At 37.2% G+C, this 15,365-nt stretch overlaps 3 protein-coding genes across 5 annotated transcripts; 1 reads left to right on the top strand and 2 right to left on the bottom strand.

Moving 5' to 3' along the window:
* Positions 1-1,799: 1,799 nt before the first annotated feature.
* Positions 1,800-4,805, bottom strand: LOC140763815 (small ribosomal subunit protein eS12-like). 3 transcript variants are annotated; one of them, XM_073102172.1, is made up of 4 exons: positions 4,742-4,805; positions 4,603-4,657; positions 3,030-3,312; positions 1,800-2,291 (listed from the first exon to the last, which is right to left on the bottom strand). In XM_073102172.1, exons 2-4 carry the CDS (start codon positions 4,605-4,607, stop codon positions 2,082-2,084), a joined length of 498 nt encoding a protein of 165 aa, XP_072958273.1. In that variant the 5' UTR covers positions 4,608-4,657; positions 4,742-4,805; the 3' UTR covers positions 1,800-2,081. The 3 variants fall into 3 exon arrangements, with proteins under 3 accessions (XP_072958273.1, XP_072958274.1, XP_072958271.1); XM_073102173.1 differs by having other exon boundaries at positions 1,800-2,141; positions 2,226-2,291; positions 4,603-4,773; XM_073102170.1 differs by having other exon boundaries at positions 4,603-4,778.
* A 1,559-nt stretch (positions 4,806-6,364) lies between these two features.
* On the top strand, positions 6,365-13,282 carry LOC140763950 (U3 snoRNP-associated protein-like YAOH). The gene is made up of 7 exons (XM_073102341.1): positions 6,365-6,933; positions 7,355-7,697; positions 8,589-8,813; positions 9,220-9,454; positions 9,675-9,847; positions 11,763-11,828; positions 12,754-13,282. Exons 1-7 carry the CDS (start codon positions 6,503-6,505, stop codon positions 12,844-12,846), a joined length of 1,566 nt encoding a protein of 521 aa, XP_072958442.1. The 5' UTR covers positions 6,365-6,502; the 3' UTR covers positions 12,847-13,282.
* A 406-nt stretch (positions 13,283-13,688) lies between these two features.
* Positions 13,689-14,454, bottom strand: LOC140763674 (beta-amylase 7-like). The gene is made up of 2 exons (XM_073101961.1): positions 14,198-14,454; positions 13,689-14,105 (listed from the first exon to the last, which is right to left on the bottom strand). Exons 1-2 carry the CDS (start codon positions 14,441-14,443, stop codon positions 13,833-13,835), a joined length of 519 nt encoding a protein of 172 aa, XP_072958062.1. The 5' UTR covers positions 14,444-14,454; the 3' UTR covers positions 13,689-13,832.
* Between the last annotated feature and the right edge of the window lie 911 nt (positions 14,455-15,365).

Below are 15,365 nucleotides of genomic sequence, written 5' to 3'. Positions count from 1 at the left end.
AAATGTTAGAATATTAAGAATAAAAAGCACGTAAGTATTACTCATATAAGAGCATCACAAACACCTCTCTCTCCTCGAGACCTAAGTGCCTCAATTACTGAGACGACAATGAAGAGATAATAATGTTTTATGCTGTACAGCAAGAAGCTTTTTTTTTTTAAATGAATTTTAGGATACAAAATCTATAATATTAATTTAGAAACTAATGTAAATAAAAGTATCATATATCTTCCATATTTTTTTCTCATTAAAAGTTGGTCAAGTATATTTTAGCCGCTCAATTAAAATGGATGTCAAAATGTTACATGTGAGCTCGTCTTTACCCCTTGTTTGGAATAAGGCCAATACTAAAATAGCTACTCTAATATTATATATTAGTATAAGATAATTTATACCGTTATAAACTATTATAATATTTAAAATATACTAGTATAGTGTAATACAAAATTAAAATACTCGTTATAAAGAATGATGAGAGAGAAATAAGCATGACCATACTGATATAAACCCAAGTAATTATTTACTTATTATATAACTATAATAGACTTTATATCAGAATAAATATATTTCACTCTGGCCTTGGACAACAGCCTCAAACAATTTTACCAAAATTAAAGGTAAAATAAGGAAACCTAATGGAATGCTTTGCTTTGAACCTTTTCTTACTTCATAACTGGCAGCAACTGTTCAACTGTTATATTCTACCACATTCGACAGCACTGACAAGCCAAGCCAACAACCTCAGGAAGCGCTGGCGTTTGTACAATCGCACAGTAGGGTTGGTGAACGATCCTCTAATTGAAAATTTGGATAATTAGCTTTCGGAGAAAGAATAAAAGATGAGCCCAAGACAGCTAACTTGGGCATTGGAATTAGTTGGTAAGCAACTAGGGAGGATTATTTGCACCAAACTATTTAAAAAAATGAACAAGATTAGGAGACAAGATTTCCAACCAGGCTCTCAATTAATTGGTTGGTGCATTGGCATTGGCATTGGCAGAACGGTTGGGAATAAATCAAGTGTTATGACAGTTAGTTAGACCTTGCATGTAACATTAGGATTACTATCTTCAACCATTTAGGTTAAAATATCAATAACTAATACAAGTCACACAAACTAATGGGTATCAGATCTAGCCATCAGGATGTATCTTTTTGATTCCTTTTATCAAAACTGGATAAGAGGTAGGATAATCAAGGATGATAAATCCAATATGAAGCACTGTTCACTTATCTTAACACCAGTGTATTCTCCTTATATTAATATACTAGATAAACAATAATTTGTCTCAATACTAGTACAGTAATATATATTTTTTCCCTCCTCTCATTCAATATTTATATTTATTTATCAATTAGTATTTTACTATAAAAAAATATCACTTTAATCAACTATCATTTCAAACACACACAATCTCTTTCCTCTTTCTATTCCAAACACACTAAATATACTAGTTTAAAAAAAACATAAGAAATACTAAATGAGCTATCTTATATTAGTATTAAATCGCATAGTTATATAGTCTGGAAGTAATTGAGGCCCAGAAAAACTCTCAATTACTCTTCTCTTGAGTTCTACACTAGTGTGCTAAGATTATCCATCACAACTAAATTTATTTAATTATTCCTAAATATTATCCATCAACACATAAATTGTAATGTATGCAAAGATTAATAGTAAGAGCATGCAACAGCAAAGGTTTGGAGACGTAATTAGCTTCAAGAACTTCATTGAAACAGGACATTTTAGAAGAAAAAAAAAAGCACATAAGAGGATCCAATGCAATACTCCCAGTTCATCAAGTTGAATTCAACATAACCCATCAATATTGATAATAACCAAACTACCGGAGTTGAGATAAGAGAGCTGGAAAGGTTTCAGCATTCCATACAATTTTGTTGCTTGGCATTTCCCAAATAAATTATGAACTCCGAACAAAATTACTAAAAGTCGAGAATATCAGCACACTTAAAATCGCGTAAACTACTGACCAGCAAAATTTGGCATTAATGCACCAAGGGTCTATTATATCTTAAAGCATTTCTTCTAAGCGCCTTGGGTAGAAATGATAATCCTACTTTCAGTGCGACTTCACATACTCCTGAACTATATGAAGGCCCTCTGATTCCTCACCGTAATCCTGGAAACGAAACCAAGTCAAAGCAAAAATTAGGTCCTCTTGATGGGTGGCAAAAAATTTTTTAAAAAATATTAATGCCCTAACCTTGATAACCACGCAAGAGCAGCCTACCACCTTCCTTGCTTTTCCCTCAGAGTCAATTTTGCAAAGCTGCACGAATACAACATAATTTTATAATCCATCACACAAGGTAAGTAAAAGAATTATAGTAGCAAAGAAATGAGCAAAACATGCTTCAAATCTGAAGAGTCCAAATTTAGAGCCATATGGACAAAATAAATATCCAAGTAACAGAATAATGTTCTAAGATGAAAAATCATGCAAGAATTTCCCCTCTAAGATATTAGCGCATTTCATTTTAAATCTTAAGCCAATCATAACAACTAAAATTTGATACAACCAAGAGAAACAGACCTGACACTAGTAACACAAGAATTGATAAGTTGTACATAATTCACACAGCCACATTAGTAACAAGCAGTAGAAGCTATTCACAAGCCGCATTAGTAACAAGTAGTAGAATCAACAATTTATTTGAAAACTGTTCCAAAAGTACAGTGCTATATTTTGGGAACAGAAGAGCATGCAACCACTTAATCAAGCATATAACATGCTCCATAGCCAATCAAATGCACATTTAGAAAGTCAGAGTAGTGGCTTATTGTCAAAGTGTCACACATATGCAGAGTGATTACATATTAGGGTGTTGACTCGCTATTTCAAATTTTGTTTGGTTCTTCTTCTACATCTTGGTCTTCTTTTTGTTCAAGAGCAAGCAGGTATTGATGTATTGTTGACCAACTTGTATATGAATGATACTTCTATAAGAGCTTCTGACTAATAATAAAATATAGAATATGCCAAGAAAAAGAAATGTATTTTACTAACCCCTGCCCATTCTCCAAGAGTTTTAGCACTTGGCACAGTAACCAAGTGAACATTATGGTCAGCACAAAGTGCTTTAACCAGCTTAACATAGTCAGGCTGGTCGCAATCCTCAGCCAGCAGGCAAAGCTGTGCAGCATGCTTCTCAATTGCTTTGGCTGCTTCACGAAGACCACGAATAAGTCCATCATGAGCAGATGATTTCTTCATCACAAGTTGCAAGGCTGTCATCAAATCCATGGGCTCCCCAAGAACTGGAGCAGATTTTTCAACTGCGATGTCTTCCCTGATGAAATAAGAAATTGGAAAACAAAAGAGAAAATATTAGCTACAAAATAGAACCATACTGGGAAGAAAATAACGGGGAGCCCATTCAAGAAGAGTATCACAAGATCAACATTAACAAGAATATGCAATAACTGTTTACTGAGACATGATAAAGAGGCCTAAATAATTTGATCATAAATTTCAGAATTAAGCACTGTTACTGTAGTTTATTATATTCTATCTAACTCCACCGAGTTTCCAAGGTACATTGCGGTAGTTAAATGCATCTATACATCATATAGCAGATAATGCAACTGTTCTTTTATTGCATATGACCTCACATGCGACTAGCATGGCATGATGGCTCCATATTTTGCCCAACACAGCACATTACATGGAAAATGCTACTTCACAGACCAAACAGATCGCTCAGTAAGGACAGAGTTCAGCTGTTTACACGTATGCACTTAATTAGATACAGATTGTGGGATTCTAATAATTCTTTAAAGATAGCGACAACCTTGCTCCTAAAGCAACTATAATGCTTGTGTTTGCAATATTTTGAGTGGTTCTCCAACTTCTTATAATACAAGTCAAAGTGCCCACTATGTTATCACAGTTAAGCTTTTAGGTAACATAGTGATTTCACATAATACCAGAGCAGAAGATCGTGGGTTTAAAATCAGCGGACCTATGTAATATATCTTACTTTACATTATATAATCATACTTTAAAAGTTAATTTTCTTCAGCTGAAAAGAACCCCCTATCTGAGGATACATTTTATTCTTTCCACCATATAAAGTTAGTTGCCACCATAGGAAACATATAATTGACAAAGTTCAGTTTTTATCCATCACAGCACAACAACGAAGTCATGAACGAGCAAAAATACGCTTCAGCTCATATCATTTGCAAACTTCTATGCCTCGCAACAGAAACTTTAAAACAATTCGGCCCAGAAAATTGCTTTACTAGATGAGTTAGATGACAACACACTAGCAATCATTCATTTGATAGCCGTGTCAATAGCCTAAAGAAGTAGATCGGAGGAATCAACAATTAAAAGTGTGCTGTTTGTCAATCCTTCCTCTTCAAAAAAATACTGCAACACCAAAAACTATGAACAACGAAACAAAGCGTGCAAATAGAATACAAAGCTTAAATTAACAACTCATAGCAGCAGTGAAACATTCACAGGATTACAGATTGACATTTCACAACCTAACACTTCAACGATAAATTCTCTAGATACCCGCGTTTGTATCCAAAATTAGAGTTAACAAATGATTTAGGATCGAATGACTTACGCCATCTGTATCTGTTTCGATCGAAAGAAGGCGATCTAAAAGCTCTTCAAAAGCGCTGCAACACGTGATTAGATTGGGTTTAGAAACGATGAATCTAATCAGGGATGAGAAGAGAAAGAGAGAGCTGAGGGCGCCGCACCTTAGCGTTAGGGTTTATGGACGGGAAGGAGGAGCACGTGAGAGGCAGGGGAGGGAATTTATAGGTTTCATTAAGCTGTTTTAAGTCTTCGGGACTTTGCAATAATAATAATAATAATAATAATAATAATAATAATAATATTTAAATACAGAAAAAATAATAATAAGTTCTTATGCGCATATCTTACAAAAATTATAAAGGAACATGAGATAATATATTCATCTAATTTGATTATTAAATGTATCATGTCAGTATTTACTATTTCAAATCCAACCAAACTATTTATCATGTATAACTTAGAGCCAAGTTTGAGATAGCCTACTTATGATTTTTTTTCAAACTAAAAGTTACTATCTCGATCTGAATTGATATGATAAAATTTGAGCATATTTGACTCGAGCGGAGCTCAAACTTATTACAAATTGAGCCTAATTTTAGATATAATTAGAGTTAAATTGAATCTCAAGTAGTTTACAATATGAAAAATCAAATCATGCCTACATTAAGCTTGTGCTCGAGTTCAATTTGAAACTAAATTTGAGCATCTAATGACTCTTTTTCAAATATGAGGTTGGCTTAGTCTAGTGTTATTGAGCCAAGCTTTGAGCCGATTTAATATAACAACCCTACTTGCCATAAAGCTCAATTCATTTTCGAGGAAAACAAGTTAAATAAAATTCAATGAAAAATCTCGACAATTTTTTAGTAGATGCCACCTTCAAACTAAGAAATTAACCTATTGCCAACCTCAAACAAAGAAAGTGACGGCCCTAGCATTCTTTAGGGTTTATGGATATGCCTTTCTCTTTTGAAATTTTATCTACTAACACTATCAATGGTTTAGGTTTTTCTTTCTCTCCCCTCCCAGCAACTTATGAGAGACATTTTATCTTCTCTTGAGAATTCTTCTCATTCTTTTCTTCTGTTTTTTTTTAATTCAGCTTTCATATATTTTTATCTCATTTTCTTCCAATCATATTCCCTTCCACTCTTCTTTATATTCTAAAAAGTCATCACCCTCATTGTTGCGGTTGCTGCCGCTTCCCTTGTTCTCACCATCTCCCCATCGTTATCACTGCTCTCTTATCTTTTATTACATTCACTCTCTCTCCCTTGCCAACACCACCACCATCCCTTCTTAGTCATTATTGATGATCACCATCATTAGCTTTCATGACGTCATCTTCATAGCCTTTTCTCTTGCTCCCACCTCGTCGTTAATTGTTGTCGTCATTTGACACCACTGTCATCGTCACCATGTCCTCTCCCTCGACTTCCTAAGTTAGATATTAGAGGCTTGGGTAATCAGGTAATTTTTTCTACATTTATCTTTTCTTTAACTTTATTTTAATAAGGCAAAGTTGCTAATATGCTTCAAGATCCGCTTCGTTTAAACCGATCACTTATATTTGTAGGTGTCAGAGGTTGTACTATGTTGATCTTGTTTTCCCTCAGGGTTTGATGCTAAATGTTTCTTACCATGTCGGCAGTGGAGCTGTTTCAACGCATCTCCCATTTGTATCGATCTTGTAATATGGGGTGGGGATGGGGGTGGGGGGTGACTCCGGATCCGACCCGATATGTAGTAGATAACGGGCAGATCCGAAGTCAACCCAATAACACAGTTGTTCCTAAAACCCTCGTCCTCCTCCGCGCCGCTCACCCTTCTGCTTCTGCTTTCCTACAAAACCCTGCACCGTCTTCCTCACCATCGACCAATTCCTCTGCGATAAAACGTAAACCGTAATCGTAATATCTGGCATGAAATCCCGGAATCCCAAGAAGCTTTCGGGCACGAAGGGCGCCAGCAAGAAGAAGTCCAGATCTTTTGGCGGCGGCGGTGACCCCTTCTTCGAGTCCGATAGAAAACGACCGCGCCGTGGCGGCAGAGACGAGGACATAGTGAGCGAAGCGAGCGAGGACGAGTTCGTGGAGGATGGACGAGATGGGAGGGAGGAGCAGGAGGAGGCGGTTCCTGAGGAGACCGCGGACGAGAAGAGGGTTAGGGTTGCGACTGAGCATTTGGAGAGGATTCGAGCAATAGCGAAGAAGTTAGAGGAGGAGGAGGGAGATGAGGATGAAGAAGAGGGGCAGGAGGAGAGGGAGGGGAAGAGGGACTCTTTGGTCGCGGAGATTCTTCAGAAAGGCCAACTTGAGGAGAGTGGCCGTGTTCGAAGATTTATTGCTTCGAGGTAATTTGTGAAAAATGATGAAAATGCGTTTCTTTTATGATTCTTCAACGCGGGGATTGCTAGATTAAATCGTAAATGCGAAATCTTTGCGCGTTGGTGTAGTTTTATTTGATAATATGAAGGTCAAGGCCATTTTTTTTTTTTCATTTAAGGAGCATGATCATTTGATTGAATAGAAGCATGTTAATACTCATGTTTTAAGGCAAATTTAGCTGCTTCAAGAGATTCTACGGAATAGATCACCTTCAATAACATATCATAAGCTTTGTTTTTTCTGGAATCAGCTTTAAGAAAATTAAAAAAAAACTCCATAAGTATATTGGTTGCTTGGATAATATTGTTTGGCACATGTATTATGAAGAATTTGATGCACCGTGTCTGAATTTCTTTTTGGTTCTTATTTTGTTGTTCAATTATACAGAGTCTTAACTCCAGAACCTCATGATGACTTCCGACTCTTAGTTAAGCACCGGCAGTCTGTTACCGCTGTAACTCTATCTGAGGATGACCTGAAAGGTTTTTCAGCATCTAAAGATGGGTCCATTTTGCATTGGGATGTTGAAACAGGGAAAAGTGAGAAGTACCTGTGGCCCAGTGAGGATGTACTGTTATCACACTATGCGAAAGCTCCGCAAAATCCATCCACAAAGAGAAGTAAGCACATTTTAGCTTTAGCTGTCAGTTCAGATGGTCGGTATTTGGCTAGCGGCGGGTTGGACCGCCATGTACATTTGTGGGATACTCGTTCAAGGAAGCATATCCAGGTACCTTGCTGATACCTAAATAACTTATTGCATCTTTCTAATGAGAGGATAGGAATATTTATATCGATACTAATATAAGGTTGATAGCATAATTTACAATTTGTTTCTCTTGCACTTCTCTTATGTTAAGAAACGGCACTTGCATTAGTAGAATCTATTGCGATCAGACAGCATTGCTTGCCGTTAATCAGCACGAGTTTACTATACTGAATTCACCAGTATGCTACTATCATACATAGTCCTCTATTTTGCTTCCCGCTGTCAAAAGCCAAAACTAGATTAGGACTACTTGTTATCTAGGGTGTCTCTTAAAACAAATTATGCAAGTGAGCTGGACAGAAAGATGGGTCAAGCTGAATTTTGTCTCTTCCATATTCAACTCAAAATCTGGTTGGCTGTTTAATTCAGCTGTGAGCTAGAGATGCTTGAGGAAGGTTCATCTGTGAGAACTCTTTTAGACTGAGATCCTTAATCATTCCATACATAAGTATGTATAGTAAGTTTACATTGATATATTTCAGGCATGAAACTCATTTACTTTATGTATATATATTCCAATTTGAAAATGGGTTAACTAATTAAATTTCTGTTAGAAAGAACAAATTATTTAACATGAAGTTCAAAATATAAATTATAAATCTACTTAGTTCATTGTTTTAACTTAATAAAAATATGAGCAATCTGAGTGAATTTGGAGGATGCCTTTCTGGACAAGCTAACTAGCAGAGCTAAACTTTTAGCAAAGCATGAGCTGCTAAAAAATGATTTGCTAGTGCCTTAAAAGATTTGCTTCTCAATTGTATACAAATTGCCGCAGCATAGTAATTACTTTCCTAAAAGTGAACTGGTAATTAATTTTTCAGTGCCTGATCAGCAATTTTGACGTGACAGGCATTTCATGGTCACAGAGGACCCGTCTCATGTCTTGCTTTTAGGCAGGGTACCTCACAGCTTTTCTCAGGATCTTTTGATCGCACAATTAAACTGTGGAATGCAGAAGATAGAACTCACATGGACAATCTATTTGGCCATCAGAGTGAGATTTTAACAATTGATTGCTTACGGAAAGAAAGACTTTTGACAGTTGGGCGTGACAGAACAATGAGATTATGGAAGGTATTGTTATCTACCTACCAGTAGTTTTATACGTACCATCTCTTGCTGACTGATGTTATATTAGTTCTTTTATATTAAGAAGGTTAAACCATTAGCCATGTATAGGCTTCATTTGATTCTCCATTTTAATTTAGTCATCTTGACATATCGTTCCTCGCCATATAATGCGAAAGTATTTGATAGGATAGTATTGCCATTATGCTATGCAGGATGAATTCAATGTGTTATAATCTTGGTATGATAATAGTCTTTCTATAAGTTGTCCAATATTTAGCTCTTAGTAACAGTGAGTTATTTCTGTACTTATTTTTGGCGATATATAGGCAGCTTGATAGAGGTGAAGAATATTATGAACCTTTTGTTACATATAGGATGCTGTTATTTAGCATAATTTTGTTGCATGCAGGTTCCTGAGGAGTCACAGCTAATCTTTCGTGCTCCTGCATCATCTTTGGAATGTTGCTGCTTTCTTAGTGACAGTGAGTTTCTATCTGGTTCGGATGATGGAAGTATTGAGCTTTGGAGCGTAATGCGAAAGAAGCCTACGCACATTGTGAAAAATGCTCATGCTCCATCGTTGTTGCCTAATTCTCATACTCACGAGAGTGATGGAGAAAGGATGACTAATGGCGTTACTACAGGTAGAACACTTTCCCTGTATGTAGCATGCTACTTAATTTCCAAATAATCTTGAAAAGAAGTACCATAGATCAGGGAACAGATCAATCTCAGTTCCTTGTTTATTTAATGTGAGGACTGAGGATTGACGGTAATGCAGGACATTCTAGTGCCTTCCTAAATTTCCTTTGACAAAATAAATATGATTGTTGATACATGGTCTTTTTCCCTTTCTCTTACCAGAAAATGGCAGTTGCAAAGCTGAATTTTTTTTATCAGCCCACTCATGGGTCAGCTCAGTTGCTGTATGCAGAGGTAGTGATCTTGCTGCATCTGGTGCAGCTAATGGAACAGTTCGTCTATGGAATATTGAAGCTGATTCTAGAGGGATTCATCCATTACTTAATTACCCACTGGTATTTTATACTCTCTATGGCTAGTAGTAATATAAGTCCCTCTTTCATTATTTAACTATAAATACTTTAAGTTTTTAAGTTCATTTACCAGCATGAATGTTTAATATAAACTTCTAATATCTATTTGTAAATCAATCGTGTTTGAGTGGAAAATGAACCTAGGCCTGTAAACACATGTGGGGTAATTGATGATCTGAATGATCCATTTTGTTGAAAAACTTGAGTAAAGAAATAATACTTGTTGAGAATGAGAAAATACCAAAGTTCATCTAGTTTTGATATAATGACCCCATTTTTCTTGGAAGCACAAAGAGAGACGGATGCACATATATGAGTGGGTAGGTGCATGGGTGGATGGCTCTCCATTGCAAGAAGATTGATATAGATTGTTATGAATCGAGCTTGTGAGGTTAAAGTCAAGAAATAAAGACAAAAGACAAAAGAAACTTAAAAGATTGTTTTCACCAAATCCCGCATCTTTCTGCCGTTTAATTTGTTTTCTTGTGTGAAGATTTCTTTTACGAGTCCTCTTAGTTTTGTTCTTTTCCTTATTTACTGTCTGTGTTTTTTCTACTGCGACATGTTTGCTGTCTTTCTTACTGTCCTTTTTCAGTCATTATATTTTCAGGCAACTCACTTTAAGATCTTCAATTTCCCAACATTTTCCTGGAACTAATACAGGCTAATTATTCACTAACTGAAGAAAATATATCTATATGAGTGAATTAACCATGTCATTTCTGTGGATGGAGAAAATATCTCTTGTACAGTGTGACATGATGATTGTGAGATGTATTACATGTATTACTGGATCATCGCAAGTTGTGATCAATGATATGTACCCTTGTTCTTATTCACTTTCCCTTTCAGTTGCCATTAGAGGTCGATTTTCATGATGTCCATTTGTTACTGTATTGGACCATCCGATGATTTCTTCTAGAGTCACCGTACATTTATATATGTTGTGTAAACATTTTGCTTCCTTTGTTCTGGTTTTCTGAAAATTTGAGCTGGATTTCAGATCTATTTCCAAGTGACTTAACTGAGAACGTATATATCTGTTGTCTGAGAAAATCAATACAATGCCACTGAATTTTCCCTGGTTGGTGAAAATATTTAATAAGACAATCTACAGCTTATCTCATTTTCTAGTCATGTGCCTATTGTGCATTTTGTGAAAAAGCTAACTGTATGGCTGTATATATAGGCTAGTTTAGGTTTTCTATTTTTTCTACTGATAAGCTGAGCCAGAAGGATAATGGAAAGGTGGACCCATCCTCCCCATGACAGACCACCTATCTAGAATAAACATTTTTTGGGATCCTTCAGAGTACCTCTGATGGAAGTTGAATCTATGACCTCCAATAAGGGATCAAAAGTAAAAAGGTTCTACCACTTGGGCTACCATTTGACTAAATTGAGATATTAGACAACAATTTGGAATGTTGTTTCTAATTCCTTGTTATATCATACATGATGGTTCGCCCAATTACATTGTCAGAAGATTATGTGTGCTTTTCTCGCACTAATTATTTGCATCTTCTGTTGATGAATCTAACCAAAGGCATTTACAACTTCTGTATGTAAGACAGAGAATCTAGAGCTGCTAAAGCATTCTTTTGTGCTACTCTTATTTGTACTATTTTAAGAGTTGCTCACCTCAAAATGGTCTGGTAGTTATATTAGTATGTTTATATTCTGCAGATTTTACATTTGAGATGTACTTTCTTTAGCCATATGTGGACTTTGGTGCCTCTTTAGATTCAAGTTTTTCACTTTTTCAGAAAGACCAAATATCTTACAGCTATGTCAAATGAATTTTGTAGTTTAAACTTGGGTTCCATTTGTTGTGCCTTCTGTTATAGAACAAGATTCTCAAATCCGATAGGATTAACTTCTAAGTTTTATGATGCAGGAAGGATTTATTAACTCACTTGCATTTGCAAAATCCGGACGTTTCCTTCTTGCTGGGGTTGGCCAGGTCTGCGATTTTCTTATAATTTTCATATGAAGCAGATTCTGTTAGTTTTATATTTATTGGTTATCTTGATTTTAGTTTACTAAAGTGCTATATATGGTCTATTGAGTTGATCCTAAGATGTCCATTTCTCAATACATACAAACATTAAAGATAGTGCAGTGATGTCTTCATCTTCCTGTAAGGCCACTGATAAACAAATATTTGAGGATCTTAAAACTTCAAAGAATATATATAGTTATTGACTGTCTGACTTGTGATCCATCCATTCTGGATTTGTCCATCTGTATCTCTCTATATATGTTAGTGCACCGTATATTTTATTTTGTTTCCTTCACAATCATGCTGTGTCTGCACTTCTCGCTGTTTCTGCTGTAAGACATTTATACTATCTAAGTTCTACTGTCTCACAAATATAAATTTGTATTTCTATATCATCCTTCAAGTATGGAGGGCACTGAGCCTTCGTTTACTTAGTCTACGATATACCTCTTTATGCAACTATGATAAGTAAACAACAACTTAGACCTATACTAGTGCAGTAATACTCATTATCTCTCTCCTCTTCTATCTAATATTTTTTTTATTTATAAATTACTATTTTATCTTCAAAAAGGCATTATTGCAATCAACTATTATTTCAATCATTCATCTATTATATAAGATATCTATATACATTTGCTAAATATCATTTTAACTTTATGTCATATCAAGTGTAATTATTATAATATATAAATAAACACTATAATAGTTTATACTGGTCTCTTATGTAAGTATAAAAAATTAAAATAATCACACTGTTCTTGACTTTATTTTGCCTAGGTTTACTTGAAGGGCCAAAACGAGTTAATTCGGAGACTTATGTTACTTTGACTTTTTAAGGATATGGTCTTTGTTCTCCCGTAATCTGACACTATTTATGTTTCAGGAGCCTCGTTTGGGTAGATGGGGCCATGTTCCGGCAGCCAGAAATGGAGTTGCAATACATTCTATCAGATTAAAAGAACAGAACGTTGCTTGAGGATTCCTCGATTTTTGGAAGTAGAACGAGTAATTCCTCATATTTAACAATCATATCAGATCAGACTGCACCAGTCTCCTTCCGGCTTTTGTAACACTCCAGTGTTCTTCCCCACCATGTATCTGAGGCAGCAAAATTTTGAAGGTTTGTAACGACCCTTCCTGCATGTGTTGAAGTAGCTTTATACACCAAATGATTTCCTTATAAAATGGTTTAATTAATTGAAGCACTTGTAATTCCGAGGGTATATCACTTATATGACATTCTTTAGAACATGAGCTTTTTTTGCTTTTGGATCGGCAATTTGGAAAACTGATCTCCATTTATTGAGCAGTGTAAGATTGGAGGAATCGTTCAGTACTATGCCCCAATATTTGGTATTTTGTTATCGTCAATGAGAAAATACACCTTATAGCATTCAATGCTGAAGGTTTGATGGTGTTTTTTTGCACGTCTCCTCTCGTAATTGGCGTTTTTTTATTCAATATTAGTGAAAGGTGCAGCAGTAATGGCCCAGTTCTTTTTTCACTGTTATATTCCATTCAATTAGACATAACAATTGCATTTTAGTTTCCAATTATACAGGTTTTGTATTTTTCTACGTACGCTTGAGTGATTTCTAATCTGCATCTATTTCATTAATAACAGACTATATGTTGGGATATTCATCTAAGAGTATGCATATTACCAAAAGATTAGATATGAATAAGATCATCTTAAATCTAAGTTCGTGCACTTGTTTGTAATAAAATCGCTAATCTCGTACTAAAACGCGAGGAAAATAAAAAGGAAACGAGATTCTAAGTTAAACAAGTATATGCTCTTCCTATTTCTTTCTCCTTAATCTAACGACGTTCTGCAAGTCTTGAACCACGAACAAAAAGAGAGAGAGAAAAAAAAAAAAGGAAAAAAAGGAAGAAAAAAACCAAACACAAACAAAAATAGCAGCAAGTTTGAAACCATCCGAATCCTAATCCTAATCCGAATCACATCTGGTGCTGCGGCGAGCCCAACGGCGTGCTCTCGTTCGACGCCCACGCCTCCATCGGATACCCGTATCCCATCCGCGCGGCCACCGCTACGCCTTGCTCCGACAGCGCCACGTAGGACGCGAGGTCGACGTTATCTATGTGAAATTCCTGGCCCGGAACGACCTGCGCCGCCGCATGGCTCGCCGGGGCGGCGGCGACGCCGAAGCTACTGGCCCCCATTGGCGTTCCTCCGCCGCCGCCGCTCGTCAAGTCTGGCGACAGAGACACCTGGGGAATGTCCTCCCACGTATTATAAATTTATATATGGGAAAAGGTAGGGTGTGAAGTGCAAGTTTACCAAAGCGGAACACGGCGCGTACCAGGCGGCGATGGTGGTGGTCGGAGCGGTAAGTGGTGCCGTCGGGCTCGATGACCCAGCCGGCCTCGCGGGCGAGGGCGCGGAGGACGTCGTTGATGTCGGCGCGAGGGGGGAGGTTGTAGCCGCCGTGCTTCCGAAGGCCTTCGAAGATCTTGGTGGTGATGGATCTCCGCCTCCTCTCTCTTAGCTTCGTCTTCTCCCTCTCCTTCTCCGCCTTGCTCTTCTCCACTCTCGCTTCGCTCGTCATCTCTCTCTCGTCGCTGCCTTCTTCAACTTGGTTAACGGTAAGTTGTATGCAGAGTCTTATGAGGAGGAGTTGTTTAGGCTCACCGCCCGGTGAAGATATCAATTATATCGTATAATTTCCAGTACGTACGGGAGCTGCAGTGGGAGAGATGGAATTCTGGACAGGAGCAGAGGAGCTACTTCTTGCCGGTGGATCGACCGCAGCAACCGATGCAGGCATTTCCTACAACCGATGCAGGTATTTTCTACCAACTACTCCAATCTCCAGCTGCCAAAAGACGACTATGGTTGGATGATTGGATAAGCGGCCGGGATGGCGTGAGTGGATGACGTGGCGGCATCGGAACGGTTGCAGGAGGTATTGGTCGGTGATAAGCCCCGCACTGTGGCGGCGGGCAAAGGACCGGGGCAAAAGAAGTACCTGAGAGGAATAGCGGAAAGGAATCATGAAAAGCCTTTTATTTTTATTTTTATTTTCTAAAATTTAAAAGAAATCCAGTGGTCGCAACTTATGTGTGACAAAAATACTCAAATATCCTCAACTCATTCAATAATTAAAGAGGTGAGAGGTGGAGAGAGGGAATGGGATTCTCTGGTTTGTTTGTGACCGTTTTAGAGAAGCCAAACGTCCAGAAATGGAAAGGGCAAATTTGTCAACCAAACGAAGAGCCGGAAACCAAGTGTAGGGGGGGGGGGGGCGGGCGGGAAGGGCTACGAGGAGAGAGTATATATTTATCGTGCTTCCCAAACTTAAATGCCCATTGTACCCTCGTAATCATTTGATTAGGACCGCTTCGGTTCAGGAACAATTTTAGCCCCCGTCGACCCTCAATCGGTGCTAAAAGGCCACATCTATCACATCCTATTTGTTAAGCACGTATCTTTTTGCGATAAACCCCCGCTTTGTATTATATTTCCTAAGC

This window comes from Typha angustifolia, chromosome 7 (assembly GCF_048772165.1).
Source record: "Typha angustifolia cultivar Huaian chromosome 7, ASM4877216v1, whole genome shotgun sequence".
NCBI lineage: Eukaryota > Viridiplantae > Streptophyta > Magnoliopsida > Poales > Typhaceae > Typha > Typha angustifolia.
Note: the sequence above shows the minus strand (reverse complement) of the source record. Positions and strands in the feature narration are given on the sequence as shown.